Source organism: Grampus griseus (genome assembly GCF_964374135.1).
Source record: "Grampus griseus genome assembly, chromosome: 20".
NCBI lineage: Eukaryota > Metazoa > Chordata > Mammalia > Artiodactyla > Delphinidae > Grampus > Grampus griseus.
Window position 1 is genome coordinate 52,584,922 of NC_139014.1, and position 23,945 is coordinate 52,608,866.

At 54.9% G+C, this 23,945-nt stretch overlaps 2 protein-coding genes across 6 annotated transcripts; one reads left to right on the plus strand and one right to left on the minus strand.

Annotated features, from left to right (window-relative positions):
* The first annotated feature begins 3,741 nt into the window (after window positions 1-3,741).
* Window positions 3,742-12,568, plus strand: CORO6 (coronin 6). 5 transcript variants are annotated; one of them, XR_014298265.1, is made up of 12 exons: window positions 3,742-3,952; window positions 5,108-5,362; window positions 6,811-6,933; window positions 7,370-7,499; window positions 7,596-7,777; window positions 8,907-9,048; window positions 9,186-9,568; window positions 9,655-9,800; window positions 10,142-10,199; window positions 10,298-10,528; window positions 10,623-11,749; window positions 12,438-12,568. XR_014298265.1 is itself a non-coding variant. In XM_082678056.1 (12 exons), exons 2-12 carry the CDS (start codon window positions 5,165-5,167, stop codon window positions 10,743-10,745), a joined length of 1,536 nt encoding a protein of 511 aa, XP_082534182.1. In that variant the 5' UTR covers window positions 3,742-3,952; window positions 5,108-5,164; the 3' UTR covers window positions 10,746-11,760. The 5 variants fall into 5 exon arrangements, 4 of the variants coding, with proteins under 4 accessions (XP_082534182.1, XP_082534179.1, XP_082534180.1 ...); XM_082678056.1 differs by lacking the exon at window positions 12,438-12,568 and adding an exon at window positions 8,413-8,532 and having other exon boundaries at window positions 8,907-9,026; window positions 9,464-9,568; window positions 10,623-11,760; XM_082678053.1 differs by lacking the exon at window positions 12,438-12,568 and having other exon boundaries at window positions 10,623-11,760.
* Window positions 12,569-12,856: 288 nt separating this feature from the next.
* ANKRD13B (ankyrin repeat domain 13B) lies at window positions 12,857-18,603 on the minus strand (the record flags this gene model as incomplete). Its single annotated transcript, XM_082678057.1, is given in 15 exon segments — window positions 12,857-13,118; window positions 13,600-13,676; window positions 13,755-13,918; window positions 14,036-14,188; window positions 14,313-14,470; window positions 14,564-14,694; window positions 14,915-14,979; window positions 15,707-15,835; window positions 15,838-15,865; window positions 16,890-16,956; window positions 17,033-17,222; window positions 17,312-17,455; window positions 18,049-18,094; window positions 18,182-18,306; window positions 18,441-18,603. Coding segments are annotated over 15 exon segments (1,878 nt in total), but the record flags the coding sequence as incomplete, so codon positions are not given.
* Window positions 18,604-23,945: the final 5,342 nt, after the last annotated feature.

The window sequence follows — 23,945 nt, forward strand, 5'->3', positions numbered from 1 at the left end:
ATGAAACGTGTACTTGATCAAGTGCAACAAAAGAGGGGGTTGCTTAAAGGTGGAGGGATGGGAAGAGAACACTGATGGTAAACATGATGCAATTCCCGTTGATTGATCTCCCTCCCTTAGGAGAGAGCTGAGCTCTGGGAAAAAATATAACTTTCTACCTCTCACAAAATGAAGACTGAATGGGAAATGGGATCACTAAAGATTATTTCAGACAGTGTGGCTCCAATCAAGTGACCACGCTGGGAACTTGCCTGGTCAAAGAGGCTCTTGCCAAAGCCACCACCTGAACGTTAGGAGAATGAATAAGCAAAGGGACCAAAATTCTGCCACCATCTGTGGTACAAAGTGTTCTGGGACAGCTGCCGTGACGCGCCCCAGCAGAGACTGGATTTCTTGGGTAGGTGAATTCTCTGGACATTAACAAGACAGAGTTCACAAGCTTTCGGCACAAGGCACTTCAGTTCACTGAAAGGTTTCTAGAAACAGGGCATGAGTTTCCAAAGAAGTAAAAGCTTAACCCTCTCCCATCATTAGAAGAGAAGAGAAGCACTTGATGTCAGTGGTAGAGGAAGAGAGATGGGGCCAAAGAGCAGTTCCCTAAAACGGGTGCGGGGGGGCGGTGCGGATTGCCTGGTGGTCCAGTGGTTAGGACTCCGTGCTTTCACTGCCGAGGGCGCGGGTTCAATCCCTGGTCAGGGAACTAAGATCCCGCAAGCCCTGCGGCATGGCCAAAAACAAAAACAAACAAACAAAAACAGGCTGGGGGGAGGGGTCTCCACTTCTCCCACCCCTCCACAGACCCATCATGAGATATTTAGTGGTGCCACTCATCACATATAAAGCAGCTCTACTATCTAGGGAAAGCTCAGTTTCCAGAGAAAACACTGCCTTGAACTAAAATTAAGTCAGCCTGCTTCAGTCTGGATCGTCCATATCAAATGAGATGGGCACACCACTGGTCTCTGGCTGGAGTGCCAGAGTGCATGATGGTGAAGGCAAGGTCATTTCACAAAATATTCTAGGGGTGCCTGGAGTCCCTGACCCTGATCGGTCATGGCTTTCTAGCCAAAGCAAATGGACCAAATCATGTCTAAGTTGCCAGGCCACCTCTTCCAGAAAACGGCTTTATGAAAGATGAAGTCTATGCCTATCTTTTATGGATTGCTATTCAGATGGGTAACAGTTCAAATGGATAACAGCAAGGGAAAGCACCAAGTCCAAGTAGCTTCTTCCACTGATTGGCTCTTTGTGCCTTGGCTCCACCTACCCCCAGCTCTGCCAGGCCTTGGCAGCCAGAAGAAGGCTAGAGGGCAGGGCTGAGCCATGCCAGCTCTAAACAACACCTGTAAGTTCCTGCTCTTGTACCTGGAGAGCAACCACCCCCCCACCCAGGTCATGGAACTGAAGGCAGAATGGATTGAAGGATTCCTGCTTCTGGGCTTCCCTGGTGGCGCAGTGGTTAAGAATCCGCCTGCCAATGCAGGGGACACGGGTTCGAGCCCTGGTCCGGGAAGATCCCACATACCGTGGAGCAACAAAGCCCATGCCCACAACTACTGAGCCTGTGCTCTAGAGCCTGCGAGCCACAACTACTGAGCCCATGTGTCACAACTATTGAAGCCCGCATGCCTAGAGCCCGTGCTCTGCAACAAGAGAAGCCACCACAATGAGAAGCCCACGCACCACACGCGTGCAGACCCAATGCAGCCAAACATGGACGGAAGGGAGGGAGGGAGGGAAAGAAAGGATTCCTGCTTCCTAGTCCCAGACCCTTACCTCTAGAATGGAGTACCTGGCTCTCTTTAAAGAGGAGAAAAGGAGATGGGAGAAGAAAAACTGCCGTTTCAGGGTAGGAGACAGCATGTCAAATCCCTTCTCTGCCAACAAGTGGTGCAGACTTGAAAAGCACCTGACCCGGCCCTTTTCGCTTTACAGCCCAGAAGAGCTGAAAAAATAGGGTGACTGAGCAACGGCTGAAACTCCAGCTTTGTAATCAGTATAGGCATCCTTTCCTCTGTGCCACAAGCGTATCTCTCAATATCAGCACTTGTGAGAGAAGGTGGCCTTCAGGGAGAGACAAAAATGCATGGTGCTGAAAAGCTGGACACAGACACCAGACCTCTTGGGTAAGAATCTCAGCTGTACTACCTACCAGTTGAGTGATGCAAAAGCTATTTAACCTCTTTGTGCCTCAGTTTCCTCACCTGTAAAATAGGGGTAATAATGGTACCCATCTCAGAAGACTAGTATCAGAATGGAATTAATATGTGTAAAGCCCTTAGTACAGTGTCTAGCTATTGTTATTAAGGAGCTACTGAGTCACTCAGGTGTTTTCCTCCTAATCATGTGCCTGGAATCTTCAGGTAAAAGGGAGATGCCTCATCTACCCTCATGCCCCCCCCCCACCAATGCCATAATTATTTCTGGGGCACCTGTAACAGTTTCTGGTTCTGATCCCCACAAGCCACTGAATACTTGGACTCTTCCTGAGAAACAAGCCTTGTGAGGGCCTTTGAAGTTCCCACCACCTTCCCTCCCTTTACCCCCAATGCTAATCTCTACCCTCTGGAAGGTTGTGTTCCATTGATTTCCAGGTGTGTCCTGGAGAGTGAGAAGTAATAACCGGTCCCCTGTTGCTCTCCAGGGCCTTATGATCCAAAGGAAGAAATCCAGGCAGTGGGTGAGCACTGGAAAGACAGCAGCTACAGGGACTAGTTCTTCACTGGCTGCATTCTGATCAGGTTTCTTTTTGTCTCCTCCTTAACCCTGGTCAATACTCAGATCCGCGGGTCTGGAAGGGAGTGGGAGGGGGCAGGGGCTTCCCTGGAACACAGTCGGGTACCAATTCAAACAAGGCCCTCAAGACTTTAGGAGTCAGGCTGAGTGTCTAAAAGACCCGTGCCAGGGCTCCCCTGGTGGTGCAGTGGTTAAGAATCCACCTACCAATGCAGGGTACATGCGTTTGAGCCCTGGTCCGGGAAGATCCCACATGCCTCGTGTCCACTAGAGAAAGCCCACCCAACGAAGACCCAACGCAGCCAAAAATAATAAATAAATAAAATAAATAATAAATTTATTTTAAAAAACAATGAAAGACCCGTCCGTGCCAGCCGCTTTCCCTTGAACCTGGTGTTCACCTTTTTTTCTCCCACATCCCTATCACCGGTTTTTAGGCTGCTTTGTGCCCTGTTCCGTGGAATCTTCTCTAACGGGGTGAAGTGCCCAGTACAGTGACAGTGGTCGCTATTGCTATTAATAACAGTAACATTCACAGGCCCCTGTCGGGTACCCTCACAGCTGCCCTGGGCCAGCCTAGGCCCTCATCCAAGGGCCCCCAGAGCATCTTCCGGGACCTCTCCTCAGGGGTGTCTGGACGTGCAGTCCCACAGCCCCGGCCCGCCGGTATGGTCTAAATTGGGAGTGTGATTGCAGCAGGAATGCAGCGTGAAGGCATCTGATCTTGCTCGGCCGCCGGCTCTGAGGGGAGCGCGCCCCCTCGTAGGCTCCCTCTCTCAGCGCCCAGCTCTGGGTCTGGGAACCTGGGCCTCCTCAGCCCACCCGCTAGGCGCGGAGCGCGGAGGAAAGCGCACAGCCGGCGCACACACGCAGAATTACTTTTGACGCTTCTCGAAGGCCCGCGGACTGGCCGCGCAGAGTGTGCAGCACTCGACTTTCCCGCCGCCGGAGGGGGCGGGGCCTATGTGACCCCGCCCCTGCCCTAGGTCCGCCTCCGCAGGTTGATGGCAGCGGCAGCTGGGACTGCAGCGACGCCCGGCCCCGAGAGTCGCAGGCAGCGGCCGGAGCGCGCAGCCGAACGCCCGGGCCCCAGACGCCGCGGACACCACGAGAGGCAGTTCCGGTGCCCTGACGCCTCCCTTGGTCCCCAGCGCAGCCCCAACCCCCTCCGCAGAGAAGTCGCAGCGTGAGCGCCCCTCGGCCGGCCCAGGACCAGGTACCCACCCCCCCACCGCCGCCACCGCAGCCAGTGAAGCGGGCGGGGTGTCTGGAGGGGACAGAGGTCTGCGCCCCCTCCCCCCCACCCGCCGCCAAATTCGGTCCCGGGCTGGGCGGACTTGGTGTCTATATTTGGCCGAACAGCGGCCCGCGCGCCCGCGGGGCGCAGACACCTCGTCTCGCAAGAACGCAGTGCCAGGGCAGGAGGCCGGAGAAGGGTGCGGGGAGGCCGGGCCTCAGGCCGGGAGCCGCAGAAGCGTCTTGAAGGGCACAAGGATGCCCGGGGCTGGGGAGGGGCTGGAGTCGGTCGCTGGGGCTTTGGAAGAGCTCGGTGTGTCTCCTGGGGAAGAGCTTAGCTCAAGCCCCAAGCGGGAGAAAAGGCACCTCGCCCTCCCCACTCCACGCCTGAAAATCTGGCTCTAAGCCGGGGGGAGGGGGGTCGAGGACCCCACCCCCAAGAGAATTTAGTAGGAGAGAGGACCCAGAGGAGAAGTGGGGCTGAAATATGGCCGGCAAAAGCCAGAACACAGTGGTGAGGGCCTCTTAGAGAAGCCAGTGCAGAGAGAAGTGGGAGGAGGAGAGATCCACCTTACACTGTGTCCCCCCCACCAACAGCATGGGAGGAAACTGATGAAAACAGTAGCAGGAAGAGCTCAGGTGAGCTAACAGGAGGAACTTCTCCTTGGCAAATTTTTAGAAAAAGGCAAAACCCCATCCACCTAAACTATGCCACAGATGCTGAGTTTAGGATCTTGAGTGGCTGCAGTCCTAGCCCCACAAATGGCCTTAAGCCAAAGCCTCTGATTCTGGACGAGATGCCTCTGGGAGATAAACCACTTCCGTGAAGAGATGCTCATCCAAGCCTGGCAGCGGGAGGGCAGCCTGGCATTGAGGCTCCTCCCCAAACCACTTCAACTTCCAGGAAGCTTTCAGGCCCAGTCAGGCTCCACTGTCCCCCCAGCCTGGCTCTCTAAGGAGAAGTCAGGCCCCAAATCCTAGCCCCTCGAACTAAGCAAAGAACTTTCCCATACATCACCTTGAAGAAAACTCCCTGCTTCTAGGACCGGACTCTATATTAATGTATAGCTGACTCTTGGTCAGATAACCCTTCTCACTTGCCACTCCCCCAACTCTTCCTCCCTCCCTCCCACAGCTACGGGACTAAGGACCAAAATTTGGGCACCGAGATCCTCCATCTCTGCCCCCAGCTATGAGCCGGCGCGTGGTTCGGCAGAGCAAGTTCCGCCATGTGTTTGGACAGGCGGCAAAGGCTGACCAGGCCTACGAGGACATCCGTGTGTCCAAGGTCACATGGGACAGCTCCTTCTGTGCCGTCAACCCCAAATTCCTGGCCATTATTGTGGAGGCTGGAGGTGGAGGTGCCTTCATCGTCCTGCCTCTGGCCAAGGTGAGAGATGAGGGGAAGGAAGCAGGTGGAGGACACTGGCTGTGACTCCTGGGGACTCCTGATAGCCGCCTGTGTTCTCACCTAGTTCCATTCCTCAGTCAGGAGGGCAGTCTATGTGGACTGACTACTCCCTGTTCCCCAATCACTCAGGGACCAGTTGGGAGGCTCTGTCACCCCTCCTAGAACAGCAGCATCACATCGGCCCCCACCTACTCACAGCCCATCCCTTCTCCATGCAGCACCCTGTTCCCAGCAGGGACCAGGAGCAGGTGATGGATACTTGGGAAGCAGTGGAGACAGAAGCTGGCCAGATTCTGTTCCTATCTGTCCTGATGCCACACCCCTTATGTTTTTGGTGTCAGGATTTTTGTACGCAGCCCAGGGTGAGCATTGGATTAAATCACACCCTGGAGCAGCACACTGAGGACAGGGTCAGGCTCTGTCTAAGGAGTTCTTGGCCATCTCCCCCATTCTGGTTCTTGCAGTGAGGTAGAATGAGAGCAAAGGGCCAGGGGACATGACATATAAGGCCAGAGCCCCCTCTACTCCAGGGATGGGGGCCAGGCAATGACCAGCACCTTTACTGAGTAGCTTCAAGCCCCTCAGCCATCTCTACCCACAGGATGGCCACTCCAAGGCATGACCTTGACCTGGATTCCGGCTCCTACACCTTGTTAGGGGAGGCCCCACAGGTGGCAAGGTCAGGATGAGGCCTGGCAATAGCCAGTGACTCACTCCAGGACAATGCAGACACCATCCAAGGACATCATCCCCTGGGCTCAAATTTCAGCCGGAGCCACCTCCTCCCCCAGTACAAGTGCCATTCCAATGCCACACGGCCACCCCTCTCCCCTACCGCCTGGTCTGGGTTGATGCCAGCCCCTGCAAAGGCCTCAGAGCCCCCACAAACATACCATAAAGATTAAAAATAGATGGGCCCCAGCTCAGGTTGGGAGACGGCAGGCACAAGGAATGCCTGCTGCTTGTGGTTCCAAGGTAAAGCCATTGACAAGGGGGAGATCTGCCAACTGTGGCTAGGAAAGGACTGTCAAGCACTGCATTGCATCTTACCTTGACCTATTCCACCAGGGGCTTCCCATGGACATTTCAGTTGGGAGAACAGGCCCAAGAACAGTCTCCTCCAAGTAGATGTTTTTAGAAGAGCACTGTACTAAGAAGTCAAGTCTTGGCTCTACCAGTATCTTGCTGTGTGTCCTTGGTTAAGTTATCTTACCTCTCTGTGTCTGATTCCTTGATGTGAAATGACTTCAACTCTGTCTTCCGTGAAGTAGAGGAAGTAGGCCGGATGGGGTTGGAAGAGCAGAAAGGGGGTGGGTTCTGCAAAGAGAAAACAGAAAATAGAGAATTGAGATGTAAACAGATCCACTCCCCACCCCCTGAAAACACACAGGACAGTGGCCCCACATCTCCCTCTCTGACCCCTGCAGACAGGGCGAGTGGATAAGAACTACCCACTGGTCACTGGGCACACTGCCCCTGTGCTGGACATCGACTGGTGCCCACACAATGACAACGTCATCGCCAGTGCCTCAGATGACACCACCATCATGGTAGGAGCCAGGTGGATGCTGCTGGGCTGTTGGGCAGGGGAAGCAGGGAGGGCTGCCTCACTTGTGCTGCAGAAGGTGGTGAGGGAGGTGCTGAGTTCCAGGGCCCTGCCCTGTCCAGCTCCCAGGCTATTTTTAGCTACATGTCCGCCCCCTCCCAGGATGAACTGCTTAGGACTAATTTTAGCCATGGCTACCTTGGGGCCTGAAGAGCAGGGGGGCAGTGCTTTGAAGTCTCCCTGCTCTTGTGAGTAGGCAGGTCTCTGGAAAGCTGACAGTGCCACCTCCTGGCTCCCAGCTGCTTCTGCCCTATGTGGGCAGCATCACATCTTGTCCTGCACTTGACCCTGGGGAAGGGGGGTGGGGGAAGTAAGGGAACAGCAGAGTGACAAAGTGGGCTCCTCATCCCACCTACCGTATGCCTTTTCCTTCTATCTAGGTGTGGCAGATTCCAGACTATACCCCTATGCGCAACATTACAGAACCCATCCTCACACTCGAGGGCCACTCCAAACGTGTGGGCATCCTCTCCTGGCACCCCACTGCCCGGAATGTCCTGCTCAGTGCAGGTCTGGGGGCCTAGGGAGGGGTCCCTACCATAGATTGGGGGGTGTGGGGAGTGGCAAAGGCAGGGCCAGGTGACGGTGCCTGGCCATTCTGGGCAGGTGGTGACAATGTGATCATCATCTGGAACGTGGGCACTGGGGAGGTGCTTCTGAGTCTAGACGACATACACCCGGACGTCATCCACAGCGTGTGCTGGAACAGCAACGGGAGGCTGCTAGCCACCACCTGCAAGGACAAGACCCTGCGCATCATCGACCCCCGCAAGGGCCAGGTGGTGGCGGTGAGTGTCTGGCCTGGCTACGTCCCGACCCCTGCCCCAGGAAGCAGCTGTCAGGCCACTGTACCCACAACCCCCTGAGCCCCTCGTCCCAGCTCTCACCTCCTCCACCTCAACCCCAGACACGAGCCCTACCCCGCCGTGTCTGCAGCCACAGCCCCTGCCCTAAGTAAGCCCCCAGCCCGCAATTCTCAGCCCCGCTCCTGTTCCCTCCCCTCCCCTGCATCTCAGAAGCTCAGAGGAGGGCTGCTCGATTTGTGACTGAGGAGGGGAGAAGCTGCAAACTCTACCCTCCCACCAGACCTGCATGAACCGAACCTGCGCCCCCGGACCCCTCTCCTCCCAGCCGGCACCCAGCGCCATCTTCCGGCGCCTGAGCCTGACACTGGCTCGCGGGCAGGCCCCTTTCCAACCTAGCTGACCCGCTGGGCGGGAGATTTGAGGCAACCCTCGCGCGTTGTTTGCCCCAGCTGGGTGCCCAGGGAGGGCGGCGGCACCTGCCTCACCAGCCTCAACCTAAGGCGGGGCGCTGGATGCGCGGGGCACGTGCACGTCTGCGCGGAGTGCGCGCGGCGGGCGCGGCGGGAGCGGGGCGGGGCGGCGCGGCGGGCACTCTAACCCACTAACCCCGCGAGCAGGAGCGAGCCCGGCCTCACGAGGGCGCCCGCCCGCTGCGGGCCGTCTTCACCGCAGACGGGAAGCTACTCAGCACCGGCTTCAGCAGGATGAGTGAGCGGCAACTCGCGCTCTGGGACCCGGTAGGCCAGGCCGCGCCGGGCGCACGCGCTCGCTCCTTCGCTGGGTCAGCCGGGAGCGCTCTCTCAGACCGTGGCCCGCGCCCAAGACAGCTGAAGCGGAGCGGGGAGCTCCCGTCTGGGAAGCGCCTCTCTGCTCCCCTGGGAAGCCCGCAGGCATCCCCTGCTCTGAGGGCGCTTAAGGGCTCAGAATCTGCAGAGAGAGGCCCGCGCTCTCCAGGCCTGGGGCCAGCCAGGAGACGCCAGGAAACTGAATATTTAAGACCCCTTTTGTCTCCGCCCCCCACACCCAAGTCAGCAAGTTGGTTGCCCGGCCCTCCAGGCTCCCCAGGGCAGGCAGCTGGGTGACGCCTCTCCCTGTCTCCCCCTCCCCCCAGGAGAGGTTTGCGGCCCACGAGGGAATGAGGCCCATGAGGGCCGTCTTCACGCGCCAGGGTCATATCTTCACCACGGGCTTCACCCGCATGAGCCAGCGAGAGCTGGGCCTGTGGGACCCGGTAACGCAGCTGGACGCTTGGGGTGTGTGCCCCGGGGACTGGCATCACGGGAGAGGGGCCAGGCGCCCCCCACCCGCAGGGCATGCCCACCTGGACAGGGCTGGAGGCTGCTGCCCTCTTTGCAGCGCCTGCCATCCTCACACCCACCCCTCTGCCCAGTTTTGCTGCGTCGCCTGAAGGAGCCCACGCTGGCGCCCCCGCCTGGTGATGCCGAGTCCCTGGGGGTGGTTTGCGGTGACTGCATGCGGCGGTGCAGGGGATATAGGTGCGGGGGACCGAGAGTGGTGTACAGGTGTGGGGTCTGCAGCTCTCTTCACCAGAGTTGCCTTGGGAATGCGTGGGTTTTGGGGAGGGCACGAAGCGTAAAGGAGCTTCAGGGGATCCAGAGCGGCACGGCGAGCGGGACAGGGCTGGTCACGCCTCCTGTGCTCGGGCAGAACAACTTCGAGGAGCCAGTGGCACTGCAGGAGATGGACACAAGCAACGGGGTCCTACTGCCCTTCTACGATCCCGACTCCAGCATCGTCTACCTGTGTGGCAAGGTGCTCGCAGCCGGGAGGGGAGAAGAGGGGGCTGGACCGAGATATCGGGGGCCCGCCCAGCATCTCCGAACCGACTGGTTTTGCAGGGCGACAGCAGCATTCGGTACTTTGAGATTACCGAGGAACCACCTTTCGTGCATTACCTGAACACGTTCAGCAGCAAGGAGCCGCAGAGGGGCATGGGCTTCATGCCCAAGCGGGGACTGGATGTCAGCAAGTGCGAGATTGCACGGTCAGCAGCTTTGCCCTTCCCGCTCACCTGCTTCTGTTCCCAGGTCCCATCCGGGAAGACTCGGGGGCTTCCCCGATAGTGTAGTCTCTGGAAAATAGTGGGTTTTCGGGGGTGGGGGGTGTCATACGGGCTTGTTTCCAGTGCCAGCCCCAATGCTACAGGCTTGACATTCTCTGAACTTCAGTTTCTTCATCTCTTAATGATGATAAACACCCCATTAGGGTGTTTAAAGTGCAATGCATGGTAGGCACTCAGCAAGTGTTGGCCTCTAACCCCTTGGTCCCGGGCAAAAGTTAAGGGAGTCGGAGCCTGAGCGTGTGCCGATCCCCGCTCCCTTATAGGTTCTACAAGTTGCACGAAAGAAAGTGTGAACCCATCATCATGACTGTGCCCCGCAAGGTGAGTGGCTGGGAGAGGGGTTGGGCAGGGCTCCGAGGCGGAAAGGAGCGGAGCAGTCCTGGCACCCTGCTCGTTCTCGTGTTCCCCTACACCTGCAGTCAGACCTGTTCCAAGACGACCTTTACCCAGATACGCCAGGCCCCGAACCGGCCCTAGAAGCGGATGAATGGCTATCCGGCCAGGACGCCGAACCCGTGCTCATCTCGTTGAGGGACGGTTACATGCCCCCCAAGCACCGCGAGCTGCGGGTCACCAAGCGCAACATCCTGGACGTGCGCCCGCCACCCGGCCCCCACCGCAGCCAGTCAGCCAGCGACGCCCCCTTATCGGTAAGGCCCCGCCCTGCTCCACCCAGGCCCAATCTTCACATCCCCCTACCGCACCCCGCCCAACGCCGCCTCTTCCGTCCTCTGCGTCCAACAGCAGCACACCCTGGAGACGCTGCTGGAGGAGATCAAGGCCCTGCGCGAGCAGGTGCAGGCCCAGGAGCAGCGCATTACGTCTTTGGAGAACATGCTGTGCGAGCTGGTGGACGGCACGGACTAGCGCATCGCGCCGGGGACGCTCCAAGCCGGGAGGGCAAAGTGGGGCGGAGCGCAAGCACTCCCGCGCCGCCCCGGCTTTGGGTCCTCTGGACCCCGCCTCTCTGGGCCTGGGCCGGGACTAGGGAGGGAACTCCGCCCCTCGCGGGAGTCCTGGACAAATGAAGCGTTGCGGACACTCGCGTCCGTCTGGCGCCTACCGGGCTGTGTGCCTCGTACAGGACTCAGCAGGAGCTGGCCTTGGAAGGCCCAGGGTGACGGGGGCCTCAACAATGGTGCTGCACGGCAGGCAGTGTCCCCTTTGTTTCCCTTCCCGCCCAGGGCAGGGAAAGTGCTTAGTATTAGCGCAATGCTTGGGGATGTTGGGGAGCTTGGGCTTGACCTCAAAGGGGTAGCGATTTGACGGGTCTCCCCAGACTGGGGAAAATTACAACGCTTCTCCCTGTAATCAGCTCACTTGACTCCACCACCCTGAGTGGTAAACTCAACGGGCGTCACCCGAGTGCTACGGACATACACAAACGTTGGCTGTACAGCCGGACCCACGGGCTACACCCAGCAGTCTACGGCAGAGGGCTCTCTTCCTTCTCTCCATCTGCAGGGGAGAGGACGGCTTCCTCGCGGCACTCCCGCAGGAGAACCAACCAGAGAACTGGCATGAGGAAGCAGGTTCACACCTCCCCCCTCCCAGACACACACACACACACACACACACACACACACACACACACACACCCCAGCCCTCTGTTGCGGCCTTGACTCTAGGAGGAAAACAAGACGTACTGAATGAAACATTTTACCAAGTGCTCAGTCTGTGCCTCCTGCATGGGTGGGGATGCTAGACCCCCAGCCCCTGTAAATGCCACCACCAGACTCCTGGGGGCCCTGACAAATGCAACACTCGGCTCAGGACCCACCAGACATCCTCTTACTTCAGAGCCCTCCCCACACTGAGGTTCAGAAGGAACCCTCAACCCGCAGATGGGCGTTCTTCCCCAGTAAAGGCAGGTAGGAAAAGCCTCGGGTTTGAAGCCTCTTTTATTTGTGCCTCAGAATCAGTCTGGTGCCCCTGGCATCAGGGAAGAGGGTGAGAGGAACAGCTTCCCTTTGTTGTTTTCTTCCATCGCTTTCGTGTCCCTTCCAAGCCTCACTGGCTGAGCCAGGAAGGCCAGTCCGAGAGAACCCAGACAAGGGTGTGCAGTGGGCCCCTGCCCCTGGCGGGGTCTGTGCTTCTCTGGGTGGTGGGGTGGGGCAGGGGAGAGCCGGGGGTTAGCACCATTGGATGAAGGGTTTCGGAGTCAGCCCCTGGGTGGAGGGAAAGTAGGATGCACAACCACAGAGGGCTAGCAGCAGCTGGTGGGAAGGGATGGATGGTGGTGCCAGGGCCCTGGGCGACCCCTGTGTCCAGTCTGGTGTTTGCCCCACGCCCACTATGCCTCCCCATTCGCCAAGACACCACGAGGGAGCCAGGCCTTGCCCAGACCTGGGGCCACCTTGGGCACCCTCCCTGATCACAAAAACGTGCCTTGGGGATGGGGACTCCAACCTCTGGTCACCCAAAGAGAAGCTGGGACCACCCTGAGACCCGGGAGGGGTGTGGGGGCTGGGGGAGCCGGGCACCCCGCTAAGTGCACTTGACGCTGAAATGCCGGGGTGGGGGAGGAGCTGGGCCCTTGACGTGCTGGTTTGTGTCTAGGACGAAGCAGCCACACAGCACGTGGGGAGCTCAGCTGCCCCCCAGGGGTGAAGAGCGGAGATGCAAAGGCTTCACGGGCAGTGTCCTGGAGTGGGGTCAGTGAGCAGAAAGGAGGACCGGCCAGAAGGAGCAAGGGATGGAGACAGTGCTCCTCTAAGGACCATCTCCTCCTCAAACGGCCTGTCTCCGCCCTTGGACCGGTCCGAGCCCAGGGGAGTGGGGTGGGGTCAGGATACAGCAAAGCAGGGGAGCCGTGCCAGCTGCCTCCAGGAAGGTACCCCACGGCCGGGCCGAACCCCTCCCCATCTGGTGCCGGGTGCGCCGCTACGCCCCCGAGGCGGCGGTTCGGGTCTCCGGACTCAGCTCGGAGAGCGTGCAGTAGGGGCGACTCTCGCTCCGGGGCGGGTCCCGCGGGGCGTGGCCAAGGGGCCCGGCAGTGGGCGCTACTGCTCAGTCAAAGAAAGCCGCAGGATGCGCTCCAGCTCCTCCTCCTCCTGGCGCGCGCGCCGCCGCCGCTCCTCCTGCTCCTGCGCAGACAGCTCCATTGCCAGCCGCAGCTGCTCATCGTAGCTCCGGAACACGTGGCCGCCTTGGCCTGGGCGCGGGCTCGGCCGAGGGCTGGGGACCGACGCCAGGCCCGCAGGGGTTGTGGACTGGCGCTGCGGCGTGGGCGGAGCGCTCCTGGAGGCAGGTAAGATACGTCGAGGGCTCTGGGCGCCCGTATGCGGGGCGGGAGACGGTGTGGAGGCCTCGGGACAGTGCAGGCCTCAACACTCTCCAGTGGAAGCGATGAGTCCCGCGTCACCTCCCTGGCTCCCTCCCACCCGGTAGGAGCTGACGCCAGCTCCTACAAAGCCCATCCTCCCAGTCTTCTAGAACCCCAGCCCCGACATTCTGTCTGGCGAGGGTCTGTGAAGGCTCTAAGGCCGCGTTTGGAGTACTGCTCACCCACCCCTGAGTCAGGAACGGGTGGTGGTGGTAGACGCCATCTTGAAACCAGTAGGGTCCCTGATGGCGGTACCACGGTTCCTCTGGGCCAAGAGGGGTGCTCATGCGGCAGTGTCCATACGCACCGTGACAGGGCCCTGGTGTTCTCTGTGCATGTGTATGGGAGTGGGGGAATAGGCGTCTCCAAACCCTCTCCGGACGGGCGGGCACTGACCTGTCCTGTCGGCGACCCTCGTAGGACATGGGGTGAGTGCCCGGTTTGCTGTTGGTTAGCGCCTCCCAGATGGTGACCTGGGCGGAGGCAGGGGTAAGCCAGTTAGCTGCGGCGGCACCGCAGTCCGGTGGCCCCGTGCGGCCGCGGGGACGCACCTGGTCATACTCACTGCCCGCCTCAAGCAGGCTCTGCTGGATGGCGAACTGCAGCAGGTCGTCATCGTCGTCGCGGGTGGCGGCCTCTCGCTGGCCGCCCAGCACACTGTAGCCGCGTGGGGCCTCGAACAACGCGGGGGAGATCTCGCAGCCGCGGCACGAGGCTGGGGGCGCCGGGCTGTGGGTCAGAGTGGACCAGACCTCCCCTCCCGGCCACTCCCGGGGAAGTGCTCGGTGGGGAGGGGAAGTGAGGGCGGGCTCAGGGCGGGACAGGGTCTCACTCGTGGAGCTGGAGCTGCTGACACTGGAGGAGTCACTGCCCGGGGAAGGGGTCTCGCTGCTGGGGCTGCCTCGCACCAACGGCACCGGCTCATCGCAGCCATTGAGGTTCCCGAAGGTGATACGGGCGTTGAGGATGTGGAAAATCGGGATTTCTGAGGATGCAGAAACCATCAGGCACCACCACCCACTCCCTCACACCTTAGGTACCCACTCTTTACCTCCTCTAAGCCCCATCCTCCCAATAGCTGCTCAAGGGAAATGGGGGTGGAGCCTCACCAATCTTGACAGGGAATCCTGGAGGCAGGCGCAGGGTAATGAAATCCCGGAGCTTGGCAAAAAGTGCATTGCTGACGGCCATGAGGTCAATGATGGGGGCCACCTGCTCACACAGGGACAGGGGATGCTCCTCACACAGCCACAGCTTGGCCTTGAACCTGCACCCCAGATCCCAAGGGGTGAGGGACATTGTAGAAGCCATGGCCTCCCAGCCCTGCCCACCCTTCCCCAGCACCACCACGGGGCCTCACTTCTGTGTCTTGGTGGTCAGTTCCATGGGTCGGCCCATGTCACGGTTGCCAAGCTCAAAGTTGGGATTGAAGTACTCTTCTGCGGTGATGGCAGTGGGGTTGGCTTGGCTCAGAGTCTGAGTGATCAGGGTCTGTACCACACAGGGAGGGGCTTATGAGCCCTTCTCAGTCCCCGAGGCCAGGCCAGCCACTTGGTATTACAAGCCCCGGATCTGTCCCCCCGCCACTGTGGAGCTGACAGGGCCTTGGGCATTGTGGAAAGAAAGAAAGTCCCCACAGGGTGCCTCCCAGACTTCCTCCTGATCCCCAACCAAACCCTTCCACAGAGGGGTACCCCTTGAACACACTCACCCCATTTTGGGGGCCCCCATGCTGCTCAGCAATTCCCAGGAAGGACTGCAGAGGTGTCTTACAGCCTGCAAGAAATATGGCATTTCAGAGGACACTGCAGTCCTCAGAAGTGACAGCACCCAAGACCCAGGGAGGAGGCTGGTCCCTGGAGGGAGGGAGGATTGCTCGCCCACACCACACACCCAGGCACCTTCACCTGAAGGTGATTGAGGACTCCAAGGGGCAGGGGCAGGGGCAGGACCACCATAAGCACAGCTGGAATAAAAGTAGGCCTGGGGCTCAGGAGAAACTTCCAAAAGTATTTTGGGGTATGCATGTGTATGTGTTTTCCTTCAGGTGCATCCACGTTAACTTCATTTTGTTCTCTTGTGAGGTGGGAATTATGTCTATCCACTTTAGACAGACTAACTGGTGCCCAGAGAGTCAGTTGTAGTATCAGTGGGCACAGAGAATCAGTGGCAGGGCCCCTGTCCTTCTGCCTAGGGTATGTCCCACTAGACTAGAATGGCCAACAAACAGTGTACATGACATTCCCCCCTGCCCCAAATCCAATGCAGATATTAGTAATCGATTGTAGCATTCCTTCCCGTTGAGCCCAAATGTTGCCTTAGAATCTTAACAGCACTCTAGGCAACAACTACCGATCACTAGGATTTGGCACTTGAATTGAAACCTATTTGCCTGAATAAGCTATCCTGGCTCTTGCTAGGATGTCAGAGGAAATACCGATGGAGGTGCTTGAGTGGGGCTGGTTCCTCCCCCCCACTCCCCCATCCACCTCTTCCTCATTACCTTTGACCTTGCCCTTGTGCTGTTCTGAAAGATGCTCTGTCCGTGTCCGGGTGATGAGCTCCACATTGGATGCCCCATATACCTGGGGACAGATGAGGAAAGGACTCACAGACAGCTTTGGTACCCCTACCCTGCCCCTAAGGGCGTTATGAACACTTCCTACAAAGAACGGTCAGGGGAGGGGGGTGCTGTCAGTTCCAATCTCCAGGCCTTTGGGCAAGTAATTATATGAAGTTATTCATTCAGTTCTCTTATTCATTCAACAAACATTTTGTGAGGAGCCTTTATAAGCCAGGCACTGAGGCAGCCGTCAGGGATACAGTGGTGAACAAGCATGGCCAGACATAATCCTTGCCCTCTTGAGGCTCACAATCAAGAAGACAATGGACAGTAATAACACAGTGTGATACATGCTCTAATGGGGAGAGCACAGGACTGTGGGACCAAAAACCAGAGGCCACAGCCCAGCCTGTGAAGCAGGGAAGGCTTCCAGGAGGAAACAACAATGACACAGAAACTTGCATTGGTTAGACCCTTCACCACATGGCCCCACATGGGTGATATGGGGGTCCCAGAGTGACTGCTGGGCGTCCCCCACAACAGTCTTCTTAGGGGTAAAGGCCTGGCTTTGGAGTCAGCCAGCTGGGTCTGAAGTTTAGCTCTGGGCAACCTTGTACTGGCCACTTAGTCACTCCAAGCCCCTGCTTCATCATAAAATGCGCCAGTACCCTACTTCATAGAGTTGTGAAGATTAAATGGGAAATGGTGGAAAGGGCTCGATAAACCTCTGTAAAATGGGAATAATAATGCATCTACCCGAAAGGGTTGTGGTGAGGATTAAATGAGTGTGTGTGTGTGTGTGTGTGTGTGTGTGTGTGTGTGTGAGAGAGAGACATACACACATATATACATAGACGTGTGTGCATGTGTACATAGACACACATACATACATACAAGTACATACATTTAAAATGTCAGAACAGAGCCTTGAACATGAACATAATATTTGGTGCTCAATAAATGCCGGCCATTCTCATCAGTTGCCTCTTAGTCTCATGACCTTGCCTCCACGCTGCATTGCCTCTGCACCTCCAAGGCCGAGAAAGCATGGTCAGGAAACCCCTGCCCAGCTCGCTATAGGCAAGAGTGTGGTGGGGCTGGCACCCGGGAGCTATGACCTCACCTTGGCTTCATACCCATTCACCATCTCGGTCTTCTCGCTGCGCCAGCCCAGGATGCCGGTCTTGTTCCTAGGGAAGCAGCGTGGTCTCGGTGAGGGGGCATCCACCGGGCTGGCTCCAGGCTTCCGAGGCCATGCCCACTCACCTCTCAAAGGAGATGTTCTTGGTGTCGAGCTGCGTGGTGACGACGGGTGCGGTGAGCCGGCTCAGCACCTGCTCCTCGGTGGGCTGGGCAGCAGCCAGCAGTAGCTCACGGTCCTGCCCAGCCAGAGCCAGGGTCTCTGTGTACACCACCCGGCGGTCGTGGTCAATCTCCATGACCACGGCGCTCGTGTCTGCCAGCCGCAGAATAGCACAGGGGGTCAGGGGTCTCAGGGGGCTGTGCCCAGCCTCCCCACCCTGCCCCATTTCCCGCCTGCCTGACCTTGGCCCCTGAAGACAAAGCTGCGGTTCCCTCGCTGCCACGTCATGTGGTCAAAGCCCAGAAGTGTGGTGTCTACCCGAAGGTTCTGCCCACTCTTCCACACTTTGTAGGTGTCACTGGGGCAGATCTTGGACACCAGGGGCACTAGGTTGAAGAGAAGGTCAGAGGTGGCTTCAGTTTGTCTGGCCCACCACTCTCGGCCACCTCAGAGCATGGGGGTCAGGGTCAGGAGTGTGGCTGGAAAAGGGTAAGGGAACCGGTGGGAAAGCAGCCCCTGCCCCAGTCCCCCCCTACAAATGTAGACCACAGGCACTCAGAAATGAACCACCTGAGGCTGGGGACAGGCATGACTCAGCCACCACCAAGTCCCTAGTATCCACCATTTAATTCACTCACTCAACCTTTCATCTAGTCTTCCAACAAATATTTATTAAACACCTGCTATGTGCCAGGCACTGGGGATACAACATTGAACAAGACAGGACCCCTGCCCTCTTGGAGCTCACCTTCTAGTAAGGGGTGACAGGTAACAAACAAATGAGCCAGTCATTACAAAGTGAAGGAAATAATGGAATCAATAGAGGCATCGTGGAAAGGCCTCAGGAAGAGGTAGCAATGAGCTGAGAGCTAAGAGGTGAGAAGGAGCCATGGGAGAGCGATGGGAAGAGTGCTCAAGACAGGGAAGCAGCAAGTGCAGAAGCCCTGAGGTGGGAGAGGCCCCCGTCAGCCCCTCTTACCCCAGCTAGTGAACTCCCATTTCATCTCCACGTAGAAGTCCTGGGCCTGGAGGATGAAGAGGAGAGTGGCTAAGCCTGCGGTAGAGATAGTGTTCAAAGACCGTGGTGGGGAGGCTGAGAAGCTGGACCTCACCTTGCGCAGCTTCTCCAGGAGCACAGGGATGCCTGCCAGCCGCTTCACCACCCGCTGGTAGTCCCGGTACCGCAGCACCAGCTGCACCAGCTCCAGGTCCCGGGTACTCACAGCTTCCTGAAGCACTGGGGGCGGGGTGTGGGCAAGAGGCGATGTCACAGGGCAGGACCCTGCCTTGGGCTCCCTTCAGCCAATCAGAGGTGAGGATATGATGCCGGGAGACCCAGGCTGTGGGGCAGGGGTGAGTAGGGGTGCCCACCTGTCCAGCCGCTGCGATTCTCCCTGCCCACATCTGCGCCGTGTGCCAGGAGCACGCGGGCACACTCGAGGTGCCCCAGGGTGGTGGCCAAGTGCAGGGGAGTCCGCCCACGGGGATCCAGCTGCTCGATGTCCACCTGGAAGAGGTGAAGAGGTTGCCCTGGTCACTTCTGAGGTAGCCCATTTAAGCCTAACAGCCGCTAGGCAGGCAGCAACCACCTAGCTGTCCTGTCTTGCCCATCTCAGAAGGCAATGGAAAAAACAGACACAATGAGCTGGGGTCAGGTGAGGGGAAAGGGGCTTGCAGGAGAGGGCAGGAAGTAACTCTGAGAAAGGGAAGGACTTCCTTTCCTGTCCACCTAGGTGCCCTGACTGGGTTCACTCTTCCAAGGCCCAGCGGGCTGCCTGTGAAGAGTAAGCCTGGGGCCAAAGTGTGGTCTAGAAAGACCCTTGGCCAGGGAGGGCACCTGAGACAGGACCTATCCTAGGGGTCCAAGATCACACCTTCAGGAAGGGCCACCAATTTAGATCATTGACATTATCCCTGAGAGGTTTAGCAAACAGTTGCAGTAATACATTGATAAGAATGAAAGAATATGTTCATGGTACAACTTCAAACCCATGTCCTATGCCTATGGGACACTATGTATTAACATTTTTTATAAATACTATTATTGTTTTGTGAATAACATGATTATATTACATGAGATTTTTGTTGCATGATAAAAGCACATGTTTGTTAAATATTTAGATATGTTTCAGGAAACTACGACTTCTGCTTAAATACGTGAACTGACTACATGTATGTAACTCCTTTTCTCCTCCCCAAAACTTGATTAAAATGCCAGGAAAAGGCTTCTACTCCAATATGGTGAGATAACTGAAATTACCCTCCCACAAAACAGAGAAAGCTATTGCTTCAAAATATATGAAATAATTGTTTTCAGACATTAGGCAACAATTAGTCCAGGACTGTGATCCCTGAAGTAAGAGAAGCAAACAAGGTGGGCTCTATGATTGCCTAAGTTTCTACTTGGAGGAATATTCCAGACAGCAGTTCAGGTAGGGGAATCCCCAGCAGAGCATGGTAGTCTTGCTGAGGAGTTAAGGAGAGAGATAGGAGTTCAGGGAGGCTGAGGTAGCTAGAAGGTGCAGGGCAGAGTTCCAGGAAGAAGTGAGCTATGTAAAAAAAAAAAAAAAAAAGCTCCAGAAATCTGCATATGGTCCCTTTGAGTCTTTGCTGAATACTAAACTTCACATGTGTGGAGTGAAACTCAACAAAACCAGGCAGAAAAGGAACAACAGGCTGATAAATTCTCAGAGCTCACCCATGGTAGGGAGACATTCAAGCTCCAACCTGCTAGAGTAGAGAGTCCTTGTTGATTACCCAGGGTATTCAAGAGACCCAAGAAGGGTTATACCTTAGGAGCAGGAATCCTATCCCAAGAGAAAAGGCTCACCCAGACCTAATCTAGTAAAGATTAAAAATAAGCTCCAAAGGATCAAACTGATTTGAAAGTAAGTTAGGCTGCCAGAACAAAGTCTAACAGTCTCTAATGGAAGACAACAATATCCCGATGCTTAACATCACAGCATTTACAATGTCCAACATCCAGTTAAAAATGACTAGACAAGCACAGAAGTAGGAAAATATAAAACCCATAATCAGGAGAAAAATCATTTAATAGAAACAAAGATGAATGGCTCAATATGCTCAAAAGTTTAAAGAAAAACACAACATTCACAGGGAAAGCAATGGGAGATAAAAAGTACAATATCTGAAATGAAATTTTCACCGGATAGCATTAACAGTAGACTAGACACTACGGAATAAAAAGAAAATCAGTGAATTTAAAGATACAGCAACAGAACTGTACAAACTGAAGAACAGAGGAGAAACAAAGTATCAAAAAACATTCAAACAGCCTCAGCAATCTGTGAGACACTATAAGGCATTCTAACATATGTATAATTGGAGTCCACAGGATAGGATAAGGAAGTGGAGGAATAAGACAAATTTAAAGAAATAGCCAAAAAATTTCCAAATTTGATTTTAAAAAAACTACTGTAGTAAGTTGAATGGTGGTGCTCCCACAAAACATATGTCTGCATCCTAACTGCTAGAACCTGTGAATGTGGCCTTAATTGGAAAAAGGGTCTTTGCAGATATAATTAAGTTAAGGATCTTAAAATGAGATCAGCCTGAATTATCCAGGTAGGCCCTAAATCCAGTTTATAAAACACACACACACAGAAGTTCCATGTGAAGATGCAGGCAGAGACTGAAGTTACGCAACCACAAGCCAAGGAATGCTTGGAGCCGCCAGAAGCTTGAAGAGACAAGGAAGGATTCTCCCCTAGAGACTTTGGAAGGAGTGGAGCTGATACCTTGAAGCTGGGCTTCTAACATGATGAGAGAATACATTTTTGTTGTTTTAACCCACCCAGTCTGTGGTAATTTGTTGCAGAAACTAATACAATGATAAATCCACAGAACCAAGGAACTCGATGAATCCCAAGGAAGAAAAACACCAAAAAACCTACGCCAAGGCCCATCATAATCAAATGCTGAAAACTAATGATAAAAAGAAAATCTTAAAAGTTTAAAAATTTTTTTTATTGGAGTATAGTTGATTTACAATGTTGTGGAAAGGATTTTGAGAATTGAGACACGCTATGTATATAAGGACAAATATAGGAAATACTACATAATTTTCACCAGTAACCATGCAAGCTAGAAGACAACAGAATGAAATCTTTGAAGTGCTGGCGAAACAACTGTCAACCTAGAATGCTATATCCTGTGAAAAATATACTTCAAAAATGAAATGGGGGAATAAAGACTTTTATGGACAAACAAGAGCTAAGAGAATTTATCACCAGAAGACATGAAAGAAATATTAAATGAAGTTATTCAAGTGGAAGGAAAATGATACCAGATGGAAACTTAGATCTATACAAAGTAATGAAGATTGCCTCAAAAGGTAAATGTGTGATGGACTTCCCTTGTGGTGCAGTGGTTAAGACTCTGCACTCCCAATGCGGGGGGCCCAGCTTCGATCCCTGGTCAGGGAGCTAGATCCCACATGCATGCTGCAACTAGGAGTTCACATGCTGCAACTAAGGAGCCTACCTGCTGCAACTAAGACCCGGCACAACCACATTAAAAAAATAAAGAAAAGTAAATGTGTGAGTAAGTATAAGAATGCCAATAAAATATTTAAAACCCACAAGAAAGTGGCTGGGGCATCACAGTTGACTTAAGGGAACAGAAGGTACTAGAACCCAAGCATTCACAGAGGGAAACCCCAGTGATTAGCAAGCTAGATTCCCCCCTTAGCACCCTTGACAGGTGCAGAACATGCAGGCAGTGGGAACAGCAGGGGTAGGAGAAAGGCTCAGGACTGAATACAGGGGGGTCTGGTTAAAATTCAGAACCCCCTCCCCAATCTTGTAAAGCTGGGAGATGTCCCCCCTTCCTCTCCACAGGATGCCAGGGGTGTATTCTTTATAGAAATTGAGCTTCAGATGTACTGAACTCGGACATTGGTCTGAGGATGAGGTCACGGGACTGAAAACTGGTGAACAGTGAAAGCCCAGTCCCTTCCCTGCCTCAAGTCCTGAACCACGGGCAGCCAGACTGCACATAACACTGCCCCTATCCTACCCCTAGCAGGAGACTGGAGAATTCTTTCTTGCAGGAACCAGAGGCACCACAGACCTCTGGGTACAGAAATCTGGGGATCCTACCAATAAGCAGGCCAGTCATCTTAGAGCAGCACCCATCCGTTAATAAGCTCCACACCCCCCATCCTTAAATATGCCCCAAGAGCCGAGGGTGACTGGACACTTGAGGAAAGCTGCCAACCTGAAAGATACCAAAACATGCAAATAGATGCTAAAAACCCAGAGGAAACAACTGCCAATGCAGGAAACAGAAGAAAAAAAATTTGGGGGGGGGACAGTAAGTTACACCCTGAGAAAAATATGGAAAGGAAATTGAATTCATGAAACAAAAGGGGACGTTCTGACCTGTGACTTCTTTCTCTTGCTTTTTTTTTTTAATTAAGGGTACTTGAATGAATTTATTTATTTATTTATTTATTTTTGGCTGTGTTGGGTCTTCGTTTCTGTGCGAGGGCTTTCTCTAGTTGTGGCAAGTGGGGGCCACTCTTCATCGCGGTGCGCGGGCCTCTCACTGTCGTGGCCTCTCTTGTTGCGGAGCACAGGCTCCAGACACACAGGCTCAGTAGTTGTGGCTCACGGGCCCAGTTGCTCCGCGGCATGTGGGATCTTCCCAGACCAGGGCTCGAACCCGTGTCTCCTGCATTAGCAGGCAGATTCTCAACCACTGCGCCACCAGGGAAGCCCTCCCTTGCTTTCTTTATGCCAGCCATACCTGGACAGCTTTACCTGCCCCAGTTCTCCCATCACAGTAAACGGCACCTCAGTTCACTCCCTTTCCAGGTAAGAAACATTAGGACTGTTTTTATCTCTTCTTTTTCTCTCACCTTCCATATCTAACCCATCAGTAAAATTTGACCTTACAGGCTGTACCTTCAAAATAGATCCAAAGTCATCTTAGTTTTCACCACCTTCAGGCTACCCTCCTGGTCGTGGCCACCCCATCTGTCACCTCATTCCGCCCACTCTTCTCTTGGTTCCTCAGGTCTGTTCTTCACAGGGCCCATCATAGGTGCTGTCCATTCTGTGAAATATTCCTCAGGTCCTGACGCCCCTTAGCTCAAAATCTCTCCACGGCTTCCCATCCAGTTGAGAAAAGAATCCTGGACATCTCTTTGAACTCACATGCTCTCCCATCTCTCCAAGCTCCACTCCTGCATATCAGCCTTCTCCGGAACCATCTTCTCCTGGGTACTAGCAGCCACAAAGCTGCTTCTCTCACTTCATTCAGGCCACCGCTCACATGTCACCTCCTTAGAAAGGCTGGTCCTGACAACCCATCTCAAATGTCAGTTGCTATCTATCTATCTATTGTCCCTTATCCTGCTCTAGTTCTCTCCCAACATTGAAGTGCTTATTTATTTTTTCATTGTCTCCCTCTCCTAGACTGTGAGCCCCACAGGGGGACGGTCTGTCTTGTTCAGGGCTACATCCCCAGTCTCTGGACAGCCTCTGGCACATAACTGGTGCTTGATAAATGCTTATTAAACAAATGCATAGATGACTTTTTAAGGGACATGGGGAAGGAAGGCAAGGCAGTAAAGTGTAAAATTGATTAACCGGTAAATACTTGTAGAGGTATATTGCTTATAATTATGGAGGCAAATACCAGAACAGCCTAAAGAGTTCAAAGTGGTTGCCTCTGGGAGGAGTGGGAAAGTAGTGAGGACTGCTACCTTCTAGCAACAGTTACATATTTTAAACATGAGTGGGAACTCCTTCGTCAAAAATAAGACATTTAAAATAATTCAGGTTTATATAATTTGTATAACCCTGTGTTGGCATTTCTTCATTTCTAAATATACTGGGAGCCTCAAAAAAA